The sequence below is a fragment of the Melanaphis sacchari genome, unplaced genomic scaffold, assembly GCF_002803265.2.
Source record: "Melanaphis sacchari strain LSU unplaced genomic scaffold, SCAv2.0 Contig53_pilon_pilon, whole genome shotgun sequence".
Lineage (NCBI taxonomy): Eukaryota > Metazoa > Arthropoda > Insecta > Hemiptera > Aphididae > Melanaphis > Melanaphis sacchari.
This window is the reverse complement of record NW_020271371.1, coordinates 626,902-642,200: the sequence shown is the minus strand read 5'-3', so window position 1 is coordinate 642,200 and position 15,299 is coordinate 626,902. Positions and strand designations below refer to the sequence as shown.

At 26.5% G+C, this 15,299-nt stretch overlaps 1 protein-coding gene and 1 long non-coding RNA gene across 2 annotated transcripts; one reads left to right on the top strand and one right to left on the bottom strand.

Annotated features, from left to right (window-relative positions):
• LOC112599564 lies at positions 1-11,252 on the top strand. The gene is made up of 15 exons (XM_025346502.1): positions 1-80; positions 2,116-2,205; positions 2,572-2,718; positions 2,832-2,979; positions 3,477-3,643; positions 3,996-4,097; positions 4,327-4,469; positions 4,760-4,903; positions 7,569-7,689; positions 7,757-7,945; positions 8,031-8,173; positions 8,608-8,720; positions 9,000-9,259; positions 10,172-10,338; positions 10,847-11,252. Exons 2-15 carry the CDS (start codon positions 2,136-2,138, stop codon positions 11,021-11,023), a joined length of 2,091 nt encoding a protein of 696 aa, XP_025202287.1. The 5' UTR covers positions 1-80; positions 2,116-2,135; the 3' UTR covers positions 11,024-11,252.
• Positions 11,253-13,568: 2,316 nt separating this feature from the next.
• LOC112599592 lies at positions 13,569-15,092 on the bottom strand. The gene is made up of 3 exons (XR_003114948.1): positions 14,572-15,092; positions 14,285-14,517; positions 13,569-14,129 (listed from the first exon to the last, which is right to left on the bottom strand). It is a non-coding gene; the product is annotated as an uncharacterized LOC112599592 (long non-coding RNA).
• Between the last annotated feature and the right edge of the window lie 207 nt (positions 15,093-15,299).

The following is a 15,299-nucleotide window of genomic DNA, read 5'->3' as shown; positions in this document are numbered from 1 at the left end:
TTTAGTGCAGAGTAGTACTACAATACTACAACAGAAATACCATCATCAAGACCGTTTTCGGAAAAAAAGAAACAAACTAGGTATTTATATTTGTTTTATTTTATATAAATAATAAATATATGTACTTTTTTTTAATAAGCCTGATAAATAAGTTACTATTTATTTAAGTTAAAGCTTTAATCAACAAAATAATATACTATATCAATGGATCATAAACAGTTTGATATTTTTTCAAAAAAATATAATACTGAAAATATGGTCTTAGATTTAAAAATTTACTATTTATCAATAAATAAAATATAAATAATTACATAATAATAATTAATTTATAAATCATGTAACTAGAACACAAAATAAGTTGTAGGTGTTTTTTTTTTTTAAGCTTAAGATTTTCAGTTGATATTTTGAATATTCTTCTGTGTTTTGATACCTTTAATAGTTATTTAGTTAATTATTACAGACAAAACTCTTAAATAATAATAATAGTCATGATGAACAGTAGCAGATTAGTATTTTAATTTAATTTGGTATAAAATTTTAATAAATTGAAATTTGAAATGTTTGTTATGAGTTGGCTATTAAAATATGAATTTACTCATTGCACCTATTGTATTCTGTGCTGTTGTCCAATTTACTATAGCCATTTATTTAAATTTTAAATCGTTTGCTACTGAACAACACACTTGGCCAACTAAATTTTTTTATTTATTTTTCTTGTGAGTTGACTGGGTTGAGTCAGGTATATCTAAACCGATTCTCTATTCAAATTATAATTTTTTCATGGTCGATTCCACACCACCTTCCCCCAGACCATCACTTATAATACACATCAATATTAACGACAGTAGTATTTATCATAAAACTGGTTTGCATAATAGGATATTTAAAATTAGATATTGGTAAATACGATTTCAAAAGTTGATTTTATTTTATTCAAACATATCTATATTATGTGTACATTATTCATACTACAAATAAGTATACATTCATATAAATATAAATATATTAAATGTTTAAGTCTCAATAAATAAAAAGGTATAGATTTATTATTAGAGATATATTTTTTTTTCCTTGTATACTTTTTAATAAGATATTTTGCATATTTCTTTGTTTCAGTAATAATTTTGTTTACTGATAGGCAATGTTATACTAAATATCATGGCCAATTAAATCATTATTTTTTCATGACTTATCCCCTCCTCATTTCGTATCTTATAATAAATTAATGTTAAACATAGCAATTTAATCATGTATTATTAAACTGGTTTTTATATTAATATATTTGAAATATGACGTTGGTATACTAGATTTAAATTTCTTATTTTATTTTATTTTAATATACTTACATACTTATACTACAAATAGGTGCTTATCTGTGTAATAATATTAACATTATTATATGCACAAAACATCATAGTTAAATTTCCTTAATTCACTATTTTAATGTCATTCTTAAATCCAATTAAAACTTTACCTAATATTCAAAACAATCATATATAAACTTAAATTTATTATTTATATATATATGTGTGTGTGTGTGTGTGTGTGTATGTGTGTAATAGACGTTTTATATTTATTACTAGGTACCTATGCATATTAATAATATAATGAAATACAATAAAATATAATTAAAAAACAATGTTTAAATGACGTATATTATAATGATAATAATGATAGGTATTTAATTTAGCGAAACATATTTAATCTCAATTTTAGTAACATATATTGTATTTATTATTTATAATATCAATAAATTACAATTTAAAGCAACTTGGTAAATAAACAATGATGATACGAGTAAGTGATCACTAAAATAATTTATAATCCCCTAAGATAAAAACTTAAATACTTTTCTAATAAAAATACTGTAAAGTTTACTATTAATATGATACTAAAAAAAAAGTTTTATTCTTACTTAAATTATTTATCAAAAAATGAGAATCCTAGTTAAACTAAACTACAAACAGTTACCTAATTTTAATCCCCATATACATAGCTAAATAAGTATTTTATATTGGCATTTGGGCGAATAATATATTATATATATATATATGTGTCATGCTGTATCATGCTATATATGCCAATCAAAATAATTAAACTTATTTTTACTTGCAGTATTACCTTCAATTATCAACATGGGAAAAGAACAATATTTTATGATCATAACCCTTGTAGTGGGAATTATAAATGCTCTTCCTAAAGATAGTAAGTAATTCATATGTTGTATACATTGACACTAAGTAATAAGTCAATAATTTTTCTTTTCTTTTTTTTTTTTTTTGCTTTAAAACCAATTATTAGTTAAAAATATAACTTTTCTCCGTGCTTTCTTTAAGTTGGTTTTTTTTTTTGTGTGGGAGGGAGTAGAAATTAAATGTGTTTAAAATAAATTACTCTCAGTCAACGTCCCAATTTCTATTTTAAATATGTTGTTATTTCAGCTAAAACTTTATTATATTGTCTTGAGGTCATTATTTTATTTATATCTTAATAGTTTTTAAACATGAATACATGTCATATAACTATAAAAAGGTTAACTAATATTCATTTTTTTTTTTTTTACATTTTTAGATATTGTGTTTATTGATTTACTTAAAACACCAAGTATATCATATGCTGACCAATCAAATTTGGCATCTAAATTGCCATCAGAAGATACATGTGGTCAAAGAAAGATACCAAGCCTTCGAATAATTGGAGGAAGTGACTCAAAATTAGGTTAACATTTTTGTTTTTATTTTAAATTAATTTTTATTTATTCCAGTATAAAAAAATTAAAAATTATTAAATATAAATTCAATTAAGTTATCTTAGTATTTACGATTTGGCAGGTGCTTGGCCGTGGATGGTAGCTCTCGGATATAAGAATGTAAAAAATACCAATAGTTCTATCGAGTGGCTATGTGGTGGTACATTAATTTCTAACAAACACGTCTTAACTGCTTCCACGTGTGTGAACAATACAGGGAGTAAAATATTGTAAGTAAACCACGTTTAATGAGTTGAAGAAGCTGTTTATTAAAAGGTAAACATTTAGTTAATTTTTAGTTACTTCGCATGACAATAATATGATAGACCATGCCAAAAAAATACAATCAAATAATACCAATGATCAATAACTACTTTTGAAGTCCTAATATCGAAATTATCAATCATTGTAGAATATTTAGGTTTCGATGATTTTGTATTTAAAAGAGGAACACTTTATATAGGTCTTAATGAACTCTGATTTTGTAAATATACTTTAAATATTTATTAAAAACTACTTTAAATGTTTATTATTTAGACTTGAGAATTTTTTCTGGGAGACAAGTTTATACAATAAAAACACATTAGATTCTAACCTCTAAGTCAAATCTGTTAATAATTGGTACTCTTCGTTCATATTTTAACAAATCACGTTGTGAAAACAGTATTTATTGTCCAAAACAGTTATTAAGAGTGTCTCTAAAAATTAACTTTTAAATTTGTTACAGGGCAGTGGCACGCTTAGGTGACTTGGATTTGGATCCCAAAATCGATGATGGGGCTACCCCATTAGATGTTCCGATTGAACGTATTATACAACATAAAGAATATAATAAACGTACTTTAACCGACGACATTGCATTACTGGTATTGAAAAATAATATCGATTTTACTGGTAAGTTTTTTTTAGCACTTTTCCTCAACTGCAGAATACTCTACTATACCAAATATCTATATTAATAATCGTTATTTTATTTTTATCCATTGAAAAACTATGTTGATATCATTATCTGCACTTATATTATCTATTATTAGTTGACTATTAAAAAATATATTATTTTTTATCATAGTACTATTGTTGACATATGTTTTAATAAAATAGATTTATATCAGTACCATTGACAAAGATAATATGCAAAATGTGTACTATGTATCGTGTGTAATTCATTCACAAAAAAATAATGTTATTAATTATTTTTTATATAATTTTATGTTGTATTTTTTTTTTTTTTTTTTTGTTTGGCTAGAATTAATCCAACCAATATGTTTACCACTATCGCCAGATATGAAAAACATTGATATGGGAAATAATTTGCCGTTTATTGCCGGATGGGGAACTACTGAATTCAGTATATTAATTATTTATTTACTATAAAATTATTATTTAATATATTTCAGCAAATTGGATGTTTTTATAATCATTATATTTTGTTTAATTACTATAGAAGTATAGAATCAAACAATTATTATTATTGATAAAATATGGTATTAAAAGATTTAATGTCTATTAACATAATAGGAGTTTAAAAAAAAGTATTTCGTAATATTTATAAAATAATAATTATAAATATTATTTAGGAGGTAAAAGTTATTCATCTTTAAAAGAAGTTCGAATTCCAGTTATAAGCCCCGCGGAATGTTCAACAATATATGGAAATGAAAAAATTTTAATCGATGACAGAGTATTATGCGCTGGAGAAACAGGAAAAGACTCGTGTCAGGTATTTAATGATAAATTTATTTCGATTTTATTTTGAAAAAAGGAAATCAGGTAAACACTCCGCTGTATATTAGAAGTCAAATTTATCTTACCATTGAATAAGTCATTGTAATGTGTAACGAAAGTACTAATATAATATACATCATTGTATACGATAAACCAAATTAGATTAAAGATGGTATGTCAGACTATATTTCTGTTATATTTTATAATACATTTATGTAATATATTCATATTCTCATTAAAACGATGAATCTGAAAAAACTGCATTTTATTTTCAATATGTTTCAGGGTGATTCCGGAAGTCCATTAATGTGGTTTAAAAAAAAACAATTTTATTTGATGGGCATTGTTTCTTATGGTAAACTATGTGGAGTTGATCCGGGCGTATATACCAAAATTACTTCTTTTACTGATTGGATTTTAGAGAATTTATAAATTATCAATTTTCAATAACAATGTACGTTTATAAACGATTAAATGATTTATTTACTTTATTAATCCATATAAATTATAAGCACAATAATAGTTTTCCAATGCTATTCATGTGTTTTTTTTTCTTATTCCATTCTTGTGAATGAACTAAAATATAATATATTGTTAGAGAACAACATTTTTAGTTATATTGATGATGGATCTTTCATAGTTATTAATATCTTCACTTTTAGTGTCTATGTCTTCTTTCTGCTTTGTTGATAACATAATATGTTTAAAATAACATGCAATAACAGTATATTTACTAATTTTGTTTTATAATCAATTATTTATAGTAAAATTGCTTTAATCAAGAGTAAAAAGTAAATTAAAATACATTTCATTATTAAAATGACAAAAGAATAAATTTTTGCATCAGAGTACCTTACATCGATTTATTTTGGTTGGAAAATTTAAAATACCTTGAAGCCTACACATTCTCAATATTCTATTTATTAGTTGTTAAATCTGCCTCAATTGTTAAAATTGTTAAATAGTTTAAAATGTTTAAATGCAACTAAAGTTTTGCTAACTTGATATCGCTAGAAATTTAGGTAGTTTTGTTTCATCACAATTATTAATTTTGAAAAGTATATTTTTTTATTCTAAAATTGTAGTTTGATGTTAAAGTTAGATGATACCGATGATTGATTTATTGAAAATATTAATGATAATAAATAATATTTTTAATTAATGTTTATATCAATAAACTAAAAACACGCTATAATTGTAATACACTCGCAAGCGCTTGTTTGCATGTATATGCTACCGTCCATAATGTACAACACGAATATAATAGGTACGTACGTTGCTAACTCCTGTAACTGTATCCAGTTTTATATCCAGTTTAATAGAAGGGGATTTTTTTTTACAAGTAAGCAGTGGCGTAATTATGGGGGGAGATATGGGGATATATTCCCCCCAGAGGCTTTTTTTTTTTAGAAAACTATAATTAAATACACAAGTCAAACTTCAAAAATAAAACGACGAATACGATAGAATACGACGAATCAGCATTAAAAGATTTTGACGAGATTATTGAAAAAAATAAAGTAGAACAACAAGGATTACCAAATGTAGAAACCGCGGATAAAAATAAGGTATAGCAAACTTTTGTTAGCCCTTGCTGAAAGGTTCCCCAAAATGTATGATGCCATAGAACAATCGATAAACAAAGAACATTCTTATACAAATAATACAATCAAACATTTCAACGAGTCTGGTTATGGTAATAGTAATAATAGTTATAACTTATAATAGTAATAATAACACAATTATTTCTATTAATACTAACCATTATAATAATTCTACGAATGATAAAATCCATCCTACAAAAAGAAGACCATAATAACCGCTGCTCATAAGTCACACTGTTCGGTGAGTTACCGATAGATCTCCTGAACCCAATAAGCACCGCCAATCCACGTCAAAATAGTATGTTTCAATATGTTCTGGATCCCCCGCAAAACCAGTGAATCCGGCTACCCTGCCCAGCCTATAGCTTTATGCTATCACGTTATTATTACGTTCTATACGTATTATTGTTCTAAGTAATTTTAATTTTGCACAAGAAAAAAGTATAACTAGTATAAATATTATTCGCCACTGATAACTGCGGCAATGGATTTATTAAATTATAAATACGTATTTGCGTTCGATAAAAAAACAATTGGTGGGGAAGTGTCTAAAATATCCCTTAATGACTTGGTAAAATTTGAATAATTTCTAGATATTCCGGATAAATTGTAAACTTTGTTTAAATATATAGGTACCTTGAAACGTGTCGCCGGATCTAATAAAATTAATTGCGCTTTTAAAGTATGAATAATTTCTAGATATTCCGGATAAATTGTAAACTTTGTTTAAATATATAGGTACCTTGAAACGTGTCGCCGGATCTAATAAAATTAATTGCGCTTTTAAAGTATGAATATAAATATTTTTATAGTCATGAGTAAAATGCTATAATACGGTGAGCTATATTTTTTTAAGTCGGTGGAAGAGGGAAGGCATGGAAGATTATAACTATTTAAGTAATAATAAACGTACAGAAATAGAGATTATTATTTTTAATAATGTGTCAGGTTTTATACATCTTTGGCATTGATAATATCCAGTACCTATCTACTAAACGATTTATTTATGTTATTTGTATACATTTGAATTGTTGTATTTTTTAGAAGTAATTAATTAATATTTATTCATAATTGTCAAAAACCTTAGCATACAGTTTACGTATTACCTATACTAGAGGAAGGATATCACATGCGTTACGGTGTGACGCACAATTATGCGATTTCTAGGAAAATGTTGTCTTACTGTCTTAGATAATCACATACACAAATCAAGGACTTCGTGTATGTAATAAGACTATTTTCTATTTGACATAATAATAATATGACAAGTAGCAATAAATAATATATTGCAAAGGAGGATATTGAAAAACCCAATCGACCACTTCTTCGACAATATGAACTAGACCAACCGGTCTGTTCATTGAGATCAATTCGAAATAGCTGACATTTTGACTGAAAACGGCAATAAATCATACATCATAATATTGATTTTTTTTTTTTTTATGTATATAACCGTAAATCATTCGCATGTATTTGTGATTCTCATCTAGTGTGATCTATATCGTTTGTGTATTCGTTTTCTCGTTCTTGATAATATGTCGAAACAGGCTATTGTATGGTGTTTGATTTTCGCGTACACCGCCAATTCACAATTCTCGAACCGAAAAGACGGTGAGACTGACAAGTCGGGATTAACTCAATGCTTATGTTGGTCTTATTTCAACCTTTGTCTGCGTAGATGAGCTGTGCAAAGTGATAACAAAAACTAACGACGATTATACGTGTAAGCCAATCAATCAATGTCCAGTAGCTCTTCGCGCTGCTGAAGACCTTTCGGTGTATCCAAAGATATGCAGGTTCCGTGGACAAACACCAATCGTATGCTGTCAGACTTCACAAGAAATCCTCAGTAGAAATTCCACCGAAAGCGAGTGAAATATTATTATTATTATTTATTTTTTACTATCGGCAATAACGTTTAAATCTTAAAAACTCCAAATGATTTTGTGTAGTGTGCAGAGAATATTATTCGTTGACTACGAAGGGTGGTGGAATTATCGACTCCGGTAGTTGTCGAACGAAAAATATGATCAGCAAAAATCTTCTTACCATCGTCGGCGGGGACAAAGCCGAGGAAATGGAATTTCCTCATATGGCAAGTACCTATCAATTAATGTAAAAAAAAATTAAACTAAATTTAAGCGAATCGTTTTATTGAAATTGCCCATGATATAAATATGGTGACTCACAACAATAATAAACTTGTCACTCATTTTTTCAAAAAAATATTCATGAATATCTCAAGATAATGTTCTTATTTTTCTAAGAACTGTATGATAATATTTAAAATAGTTATAGTATACATGCTTAGTGCAATATTATTCCTGCACAGTGCACACCTACCTATAATTTAAAATATTAGATATCTACTGTTTCCATCTCTATCTGTGCATGCAGTTTAGATGCCTACTAAAATATTACAGTATCTACCTAAGCGTTGAACATTCTATATAAGTAGCGTGCTACCTCCAAATAATAATAAATAGAATAAATGTGTAATGTTTGTAATAATTAGTCAGAAATATTCAGGTTCTTTTAGGATTTGGAGAGAAAATTAAGAATGTCGAATGGGCCTGCGGTGGATCATTGATTAGCGATCGTTATGTGCTTTCAGCAGCACACTGTTCTGAAATTGGAAAAAAGTAAGTTCCCATTATAACGTTAACTCGACATAAACATTTAACAGGTATGATAACTACAAAAATATAAATGTTTTTCGTTTTTTAAGTGAAAACTAAATTTTATTTTCAACATATCTATGAAGTGTTTTATTTATTTTTATTTTATACGTACCAACTATAATTAATTAGGTACTTCATTTTTATTTTTTTTTTTTATCCAAGACCAATATACGTCATAATATTATATTAATACATTATGAAACGAATTTCAACTATATAATACGGTTATTCTTACTTCAGAAGTCCAGTTAAATGGGCCTTGCTGGGTGACAACAACATAGGTTCAAATGAAGGTGCTGCAGACCCTCAGGTTCGCGAAATCGACCAACGCATCTTGCATCCAGATTACAAACCTCCGTCAATGTACAACGATATCGGTCTGTTCCGGTTAAGCACACCGGTTAAATTCAATCAATTTATCTTACCGATATGCATAAACTCCGAAAAGCAATTGACTGTTAAACAAGCAATCGCCATTGGTTGGGGAAGAACTAGTTCAGGTTTTTGTATACTATTTATGTAGTTTTAAGAACATTTTGAAAAATGTTCTAAGTCATTTTCAAATTATTAATAGTACATAGGTACTACATATTAATTATTATTAACATTATGTTGCAACAATTGCTACAATCGAAAAACCAATTATTATATAATGTACTTTGAACAATATATTAAATTAGATCAAATACATGCTAGTAAACTTGAGGATCTTCTAAGTAAAAGTCTTAATAATTTATCTATAAATCATTAAAAAAAAAAAAAAAAACTTAGTTAATTTATTATCATAACATACACACATATATATATATATATTACAAATATTATCTAGACACAATTTAACAATACGTCAATACTTTTAATATATATTTATATTTAAATTAATATATTTTATATTAATATCTATAATTAAGGTACCTATATGTTTTAATGTTTTATCCCAATAATTAGTGATCATCCTATAATTTCTATCTGGTACTTATCAATTATTTTATTAGGTAATTCTAAAAATGTACTGTGTCCAAACGTGCATGTAATAATGTTAAAGCCATTTTTTATATACATTCTGAACTTAAGTTTAAATTCAAATTTTATAATTTTTTAGAAATAATAGATAATACTGCACTATATCAGCGGTTCTCAAACTGTGGTACGCGTACCACTAGTGGTACGCGAAAGACTACGTCATGATGGTACGCGGAACTGCGGAAGGCCGCTTGGTGGTAGGATTTTTAATCTTCAGTGGTACGCGACTGATTGATAATATACTTAAGTGGTACGCGAAATAAAAAGTTTGAGAACCGCTGCACTATATCATAATATAATAATTGGCTTCGTGCCTTATTCGTAACCTCATTAAAATTATTTAGTGATTTATTGATTAATATATTTTATTATTATTATTATTGATTTAGCTGGTCAAACAAGTAATTTATTGATGAAAGTATCATTAGATTTAGTGGAACAAAATGAATGCAATCGTAGCTATTCGTCTTCCAGGAGTCCAAACTTAAAATTTGGAATAAATCCTAACAATCAAATTTGTGCCGGAAAAATGGAAGGTGGCAAGGACACGTGTCAAGTACGAAATTAAAATTTAAATAACTATGAATAGGTACTAATCTATTATAAAGTAAATACTAAATCTATAATAATTTATTTATTGGTAAATTTAACTTGTCGAATTGAAATAGTTGTTCATATACAGGTAGGTACCTCAGTAGGTAGGTACCTGCCTACCTACTGTTGAGTAACCTATACGATAACTACCGTTAATTTGTGTTCTTAAATCTATGGATAACGGTTTTTGATATACTAAAAATGTAATGTCAGATTATATAGTATTATATATTTTGTAACTTAGGTAATATAAATTTGACGTTACACCACGAAAATAGATGACCATTCTTTATGGATACCAGGACATGGCACTATTTCGTTGTCATTTTAGTGCTTCTTTTTCATTCACAAACAATGTTTAGTTTAGATCTCATGAGATTCCATACAAGTATATTGTGAATCAAGAAATATTTTAAAACTGTTGTGTTATTGATTCTGTAAATATTTTATGCACTTATTTGGCTATCTAGGGCGATTCAGGTGGACCATTACAGATCGTACATCCTGAATTTGAGTGTATGTACACGCAAGTGGGTATTACGTCGTTCGGGAAACTGTGTGGTGAACCAAATGTGCCTGGCGTCTACACGAAGGTGTCCAATTACGTGTCTTGGATCGATAGCGTCGTTTGGTCGAACTCTCCATGAATATTGCGATTACAGCCATTTAAAATGATGATTATACAGCAAAAGAATTTTCTTTCAGCACATATTATTATTATAGTGCGTGGTAAATGTAATACCAATTTATATGTTATGTCATATAATTATGTGCACACCTACCTATAATAATTATCCTTTATACAACATTAGGTACCTAGTAGATATTATTGGTAACAACTTATAAGTATATTAATGTATACTACACGTCTACCTACCTAATGTTATTGTAATAAAATGTTTAATGTATTAATAAAATATGTGGATTACATTTAAAGCTAATATTTGATAAGTATTATAATTACTATAATTTAATATCTATATAAACACACAAAAAAAAAAACTTTGCAGTGTTCGGTATTTTATTAGTAGATTGATACCTCAATTTAAGCCGTAAAAAATGTAAGAGTGCATATATATGTATAGATATATCTCGATCAACGCTTAGATATTATGTAAATAATCGATTTCTAAGTGTTAAATTATAAAATTAAAAACTATTTTTTAAGTACTATTTTTCTTTCTTGTCAGTCATTAATATACCGTCTGATTAGTTATTTATAAAAGTGATTGAATCATCGAGATTATAATACTTAACTGTCTTAAAAACTACCTACCTACCAAACTGTTGAAAACCGGAAAACTATGTCAGAATTGAAAGAATAGGTAGTGTTGGAGTAGGTTATTTCGTACTACCCACTAGTTTATAAATTTTTAATAATAGTTGAGTGTCTACTGTTAAAAAAGATTACAAATTTATAAGCGAATGGTTTAGTAACTAAACTTTAGTTATTTAGGAAAAAAAATATTATTTTCATGAAAAAAAGAAACGTATATGATAACGCCATCTAGCGGTTGATATTAATGACAGTCATGTTCAGTAACTATAGTATATTACAATATGTTATTTAAAATAAATCGTACACATTTTCTGTTTATGAAGAACTTAAAAAATATATGCAAGTCGTTCTCAAAATAATCTAAAAATATCTTAAATACATGATATGCAAAATAAATTGTTTACACACATTATTTTGAGAATGAATATTTTAATTTTTTAATGAAAAATAATAACATAGGTACTTAGTTATTCTATTGTAATTAATAAAATATTACCCATAGAAACTTGATACAATTGTGTATGAAAATATTTACCTAACATTATGAAATTTTCAAAGTATTTGGTTATAGGCTATTTTTATCACAAACAAATTCTCATTCTTTTACAGTATGAAGTGTAATGGTATAAAATCCATTAGAATATTTACATTTTATTGATTTACACATAATAGAAAACTTTTAATAGTTATTAATATGTAAAAATGATATTAATTAATACATGAAAATAAATTTATCTTTACAATAATCATAAATCTCAATAATAATTAAAAAAAAAAAGAAAATAATTGATTATTGTTTAAGTGTAAATAATAAAAAATACTGTGGCAAGGAGAGGAGGTGAACATATTCCTAGTTTAGTAAATTGAAATTTTTCAAGCAAAATTAAAATTATAATATAAAATAGGTTTTAAATTTTAAATTTAATATTAAGAAGTAAGTACAATGATTATAATTTGCTTGCTTTATTAAATTAACACGATTAAATATTTTTATATTTTGAAAAAAAAAATTAACGGTTTATTTTAAATAATGTAATTTCAGTTTTTCTAGTATAATTTCACAAATGAACTTTTAGAGAAGTAGCTTCTCTTATTCTACAATAGTCTATAAGCTATAAGTACCTATTATCGTCAAGCAAATTGTTGCAAGAGATAGTAAGTTAAATTTTAATTCAATGATAAAGAATTACACAAAGAAAATCATAGAACGAATAGTGTGTTAAACTGTTTCTAATTGTATCTTATAGTATAATTACATATATTGCAATTAGTTATTTATTTTTTGATATATAAGTAATATATTTACTATATTACTTAATAATAATTAAAGTATTATAATACATATTATTTTTATTAATTTATTATAAATTATTATCAATATATTGTTAAATGGTGTGAATAAGTTAATACTATAATTACTAGCTTTTAATTATCTACACTAAATATTTTGAAAATGTAATTATATATATTGTAATAAATAATAATAATAATAATAATAATAATATGCATAATAGTAAAAAGTTTCAAATATTTATGATTTTATACTACTTTAATTATGATAAAATGTTCTTTATGTTTATCCCTGGAAGTTGGAGTATTTTTATCAATTGTTAGACAACTATGTAAATGTATCAAAAACAGTTTAATGCTTAAAGTTTATAACAACTTATATTAGGATTTATTATATTATATTATTAATAATCTACAGCAAATAGTAATAATTAACGATTCCAGTAATATTAATATTAACTGAAAATAAAATAAAATAACAACTTAGATTATAATATTTTAAAGCAGATTCCGATTTGAAAAATATAATGTGAAATGTTTAATTAGTTTGCAAACAGTACTAATTTTTAATTCATTTTTATAATAAACACTAAAAATTAAATGTATAATTGTTATAAGGCAGAGCTATGTATTTTCTTATTTCTTCAGTTACCATTAATTTTTACTTGATATTAGGTATAGGATGTATTCACTTTTCAATTATTTTTAGTACAAAGCTTAACAGTTTCAGATGAATTTTTCTTTGCATTGCATTATTCCCTTTATAATGTTTTAGCTAGTGTCTTATATTTTTATTTTACATCTTAATTCTGCTATTTAGGAATTTCTTTGATGCAAACCAGATATAATAGATTAATAATAATTGTATCAAGTAAATATTATTAATTTTTAAGATTTTTAATGATTTGTATAACTTGTATATATTACAGTCAAGATAGTTAACATGACTCTTAAGTCTTAAGCAATGTTAATAATTATAAAAAATCTCTAATAAACTATGCCAGCGTTATACTTATTCAATTTAGACATTATTGCTGGTATATTATATTACACAGATACCCACTACCTACACATACCTATAGTGATATTTTTATGATTATAACTTGAAGACTGTACGTTGTATGGTGTACAGCAATTTCTGTTGTAAGGGTGGTAACTCTTTTCAATATTGAAAAATCATGTCACTGAAAGAACAGTTAAATATTATTATACAAAAATATTAGATTTACATTAGAAGGCTGATAATATAACAATAAATAATTTTATGAATGATTGCCCTTGGTTAGTTTACAACATTAATACCTGATAAATATAATACAAATGGTAGATCAATACTCACATATAACCCTGTTAAATGACAGATTTAATCTCGTGCAAAATATAAGCTGAAAAACATAGGTATTAAAGTTAATTAATACAATAAAATGTATAGATCTCACGTGCATGCGACTACCCAGCCACGGTTATTGTCGATTAAGTCAATGAACAAAAAATAAACCACAACGTTCAAACCACGGGCAGGAACAACACAAAATCACAACAGTTGTCGATTAACACAAGTAACACCCTAAACTAAAGAAAACAACATTAACTCTTAATACTGGTTGTTGCTCAAACAATAGTTACCAAACTACATCAAATTTCACTGGACGCAGATTGAAGACAGATGAAAAGATGATTTAAAACATGTGGATGTGTTCCATTTTCTGTAAACAAATACAATAAAAAAGAAAAAGAAGTTGCGACGAAAATGCTGTAATGACAGTTCAATAACAAGTCCACGTAAAGTTTGCCCATCGCTTGATGAACCAAAAACCAACAAATAAGGCTTTCAATACCTAACTCTGTAAACGCGCGAATGATGGAAAATGTTAACTTCCGGTATTTTAATCACGGTAAGACTTATCTAAAATTTAAAAAACGCGAACATTTTTAACATGGATTTTGTCAAGAGATACAAACACGACACATGAGGAGACCCTTAATCCAAGCTTACGCTCAGGACATTTCTTACCAATATTTTCAGTACTCACTGAACTCAGTTTTAACTCTTAATAGTCTTAACACTCTTAACACTCTTAACAGTCTTAACTCTGCGTATGACTCGAAATTCGAACGAACATACATGTCGTATGACTCGTATGAGACAGTCGTGAATCGTGATATGAGCCGATGTGCCATGCTCGTCGCTTAGTATCGAACGGATAACAGCTGAGCAGTTATCATACCGCAACAGAGATACGTAAAACGTTGTCGGGACGCATCAACAAAATTAAACACGTTTGTGGTGTGAACAAATTTCTAGATACTTAAATACTTACAGTGCCTGTAAGATCGTATTTGTAGTTATTTAA

What these genes read in the sequence shown, in the direction of transcription:
- LOC112599564 (XM_025346502.1), top strand. Translation starts at nt 2,136, where the DNA reads ATGGGAAAAGAACAATATTTTATGATCATAACCCTTGTAGTGGGAATT. An exon ending in TTGGGGAAGAACTAGTTCAG is followed by an intron (nt 9,260 to 10,171) that starts GTTTTTGTATAC and finishes TTATTGATTTAG; the next exon opens with CTGGTCAAACAAGTAATTTA. An exon ending in GTGGCAAGGACACGTGTCAA is followed by an intron (nt 10,339 to 10,846) that starts GTACGAAATTAA and finishes TTGGCTATCTAG; the next exon opens with GGCGATTCAGGTGGACCATT.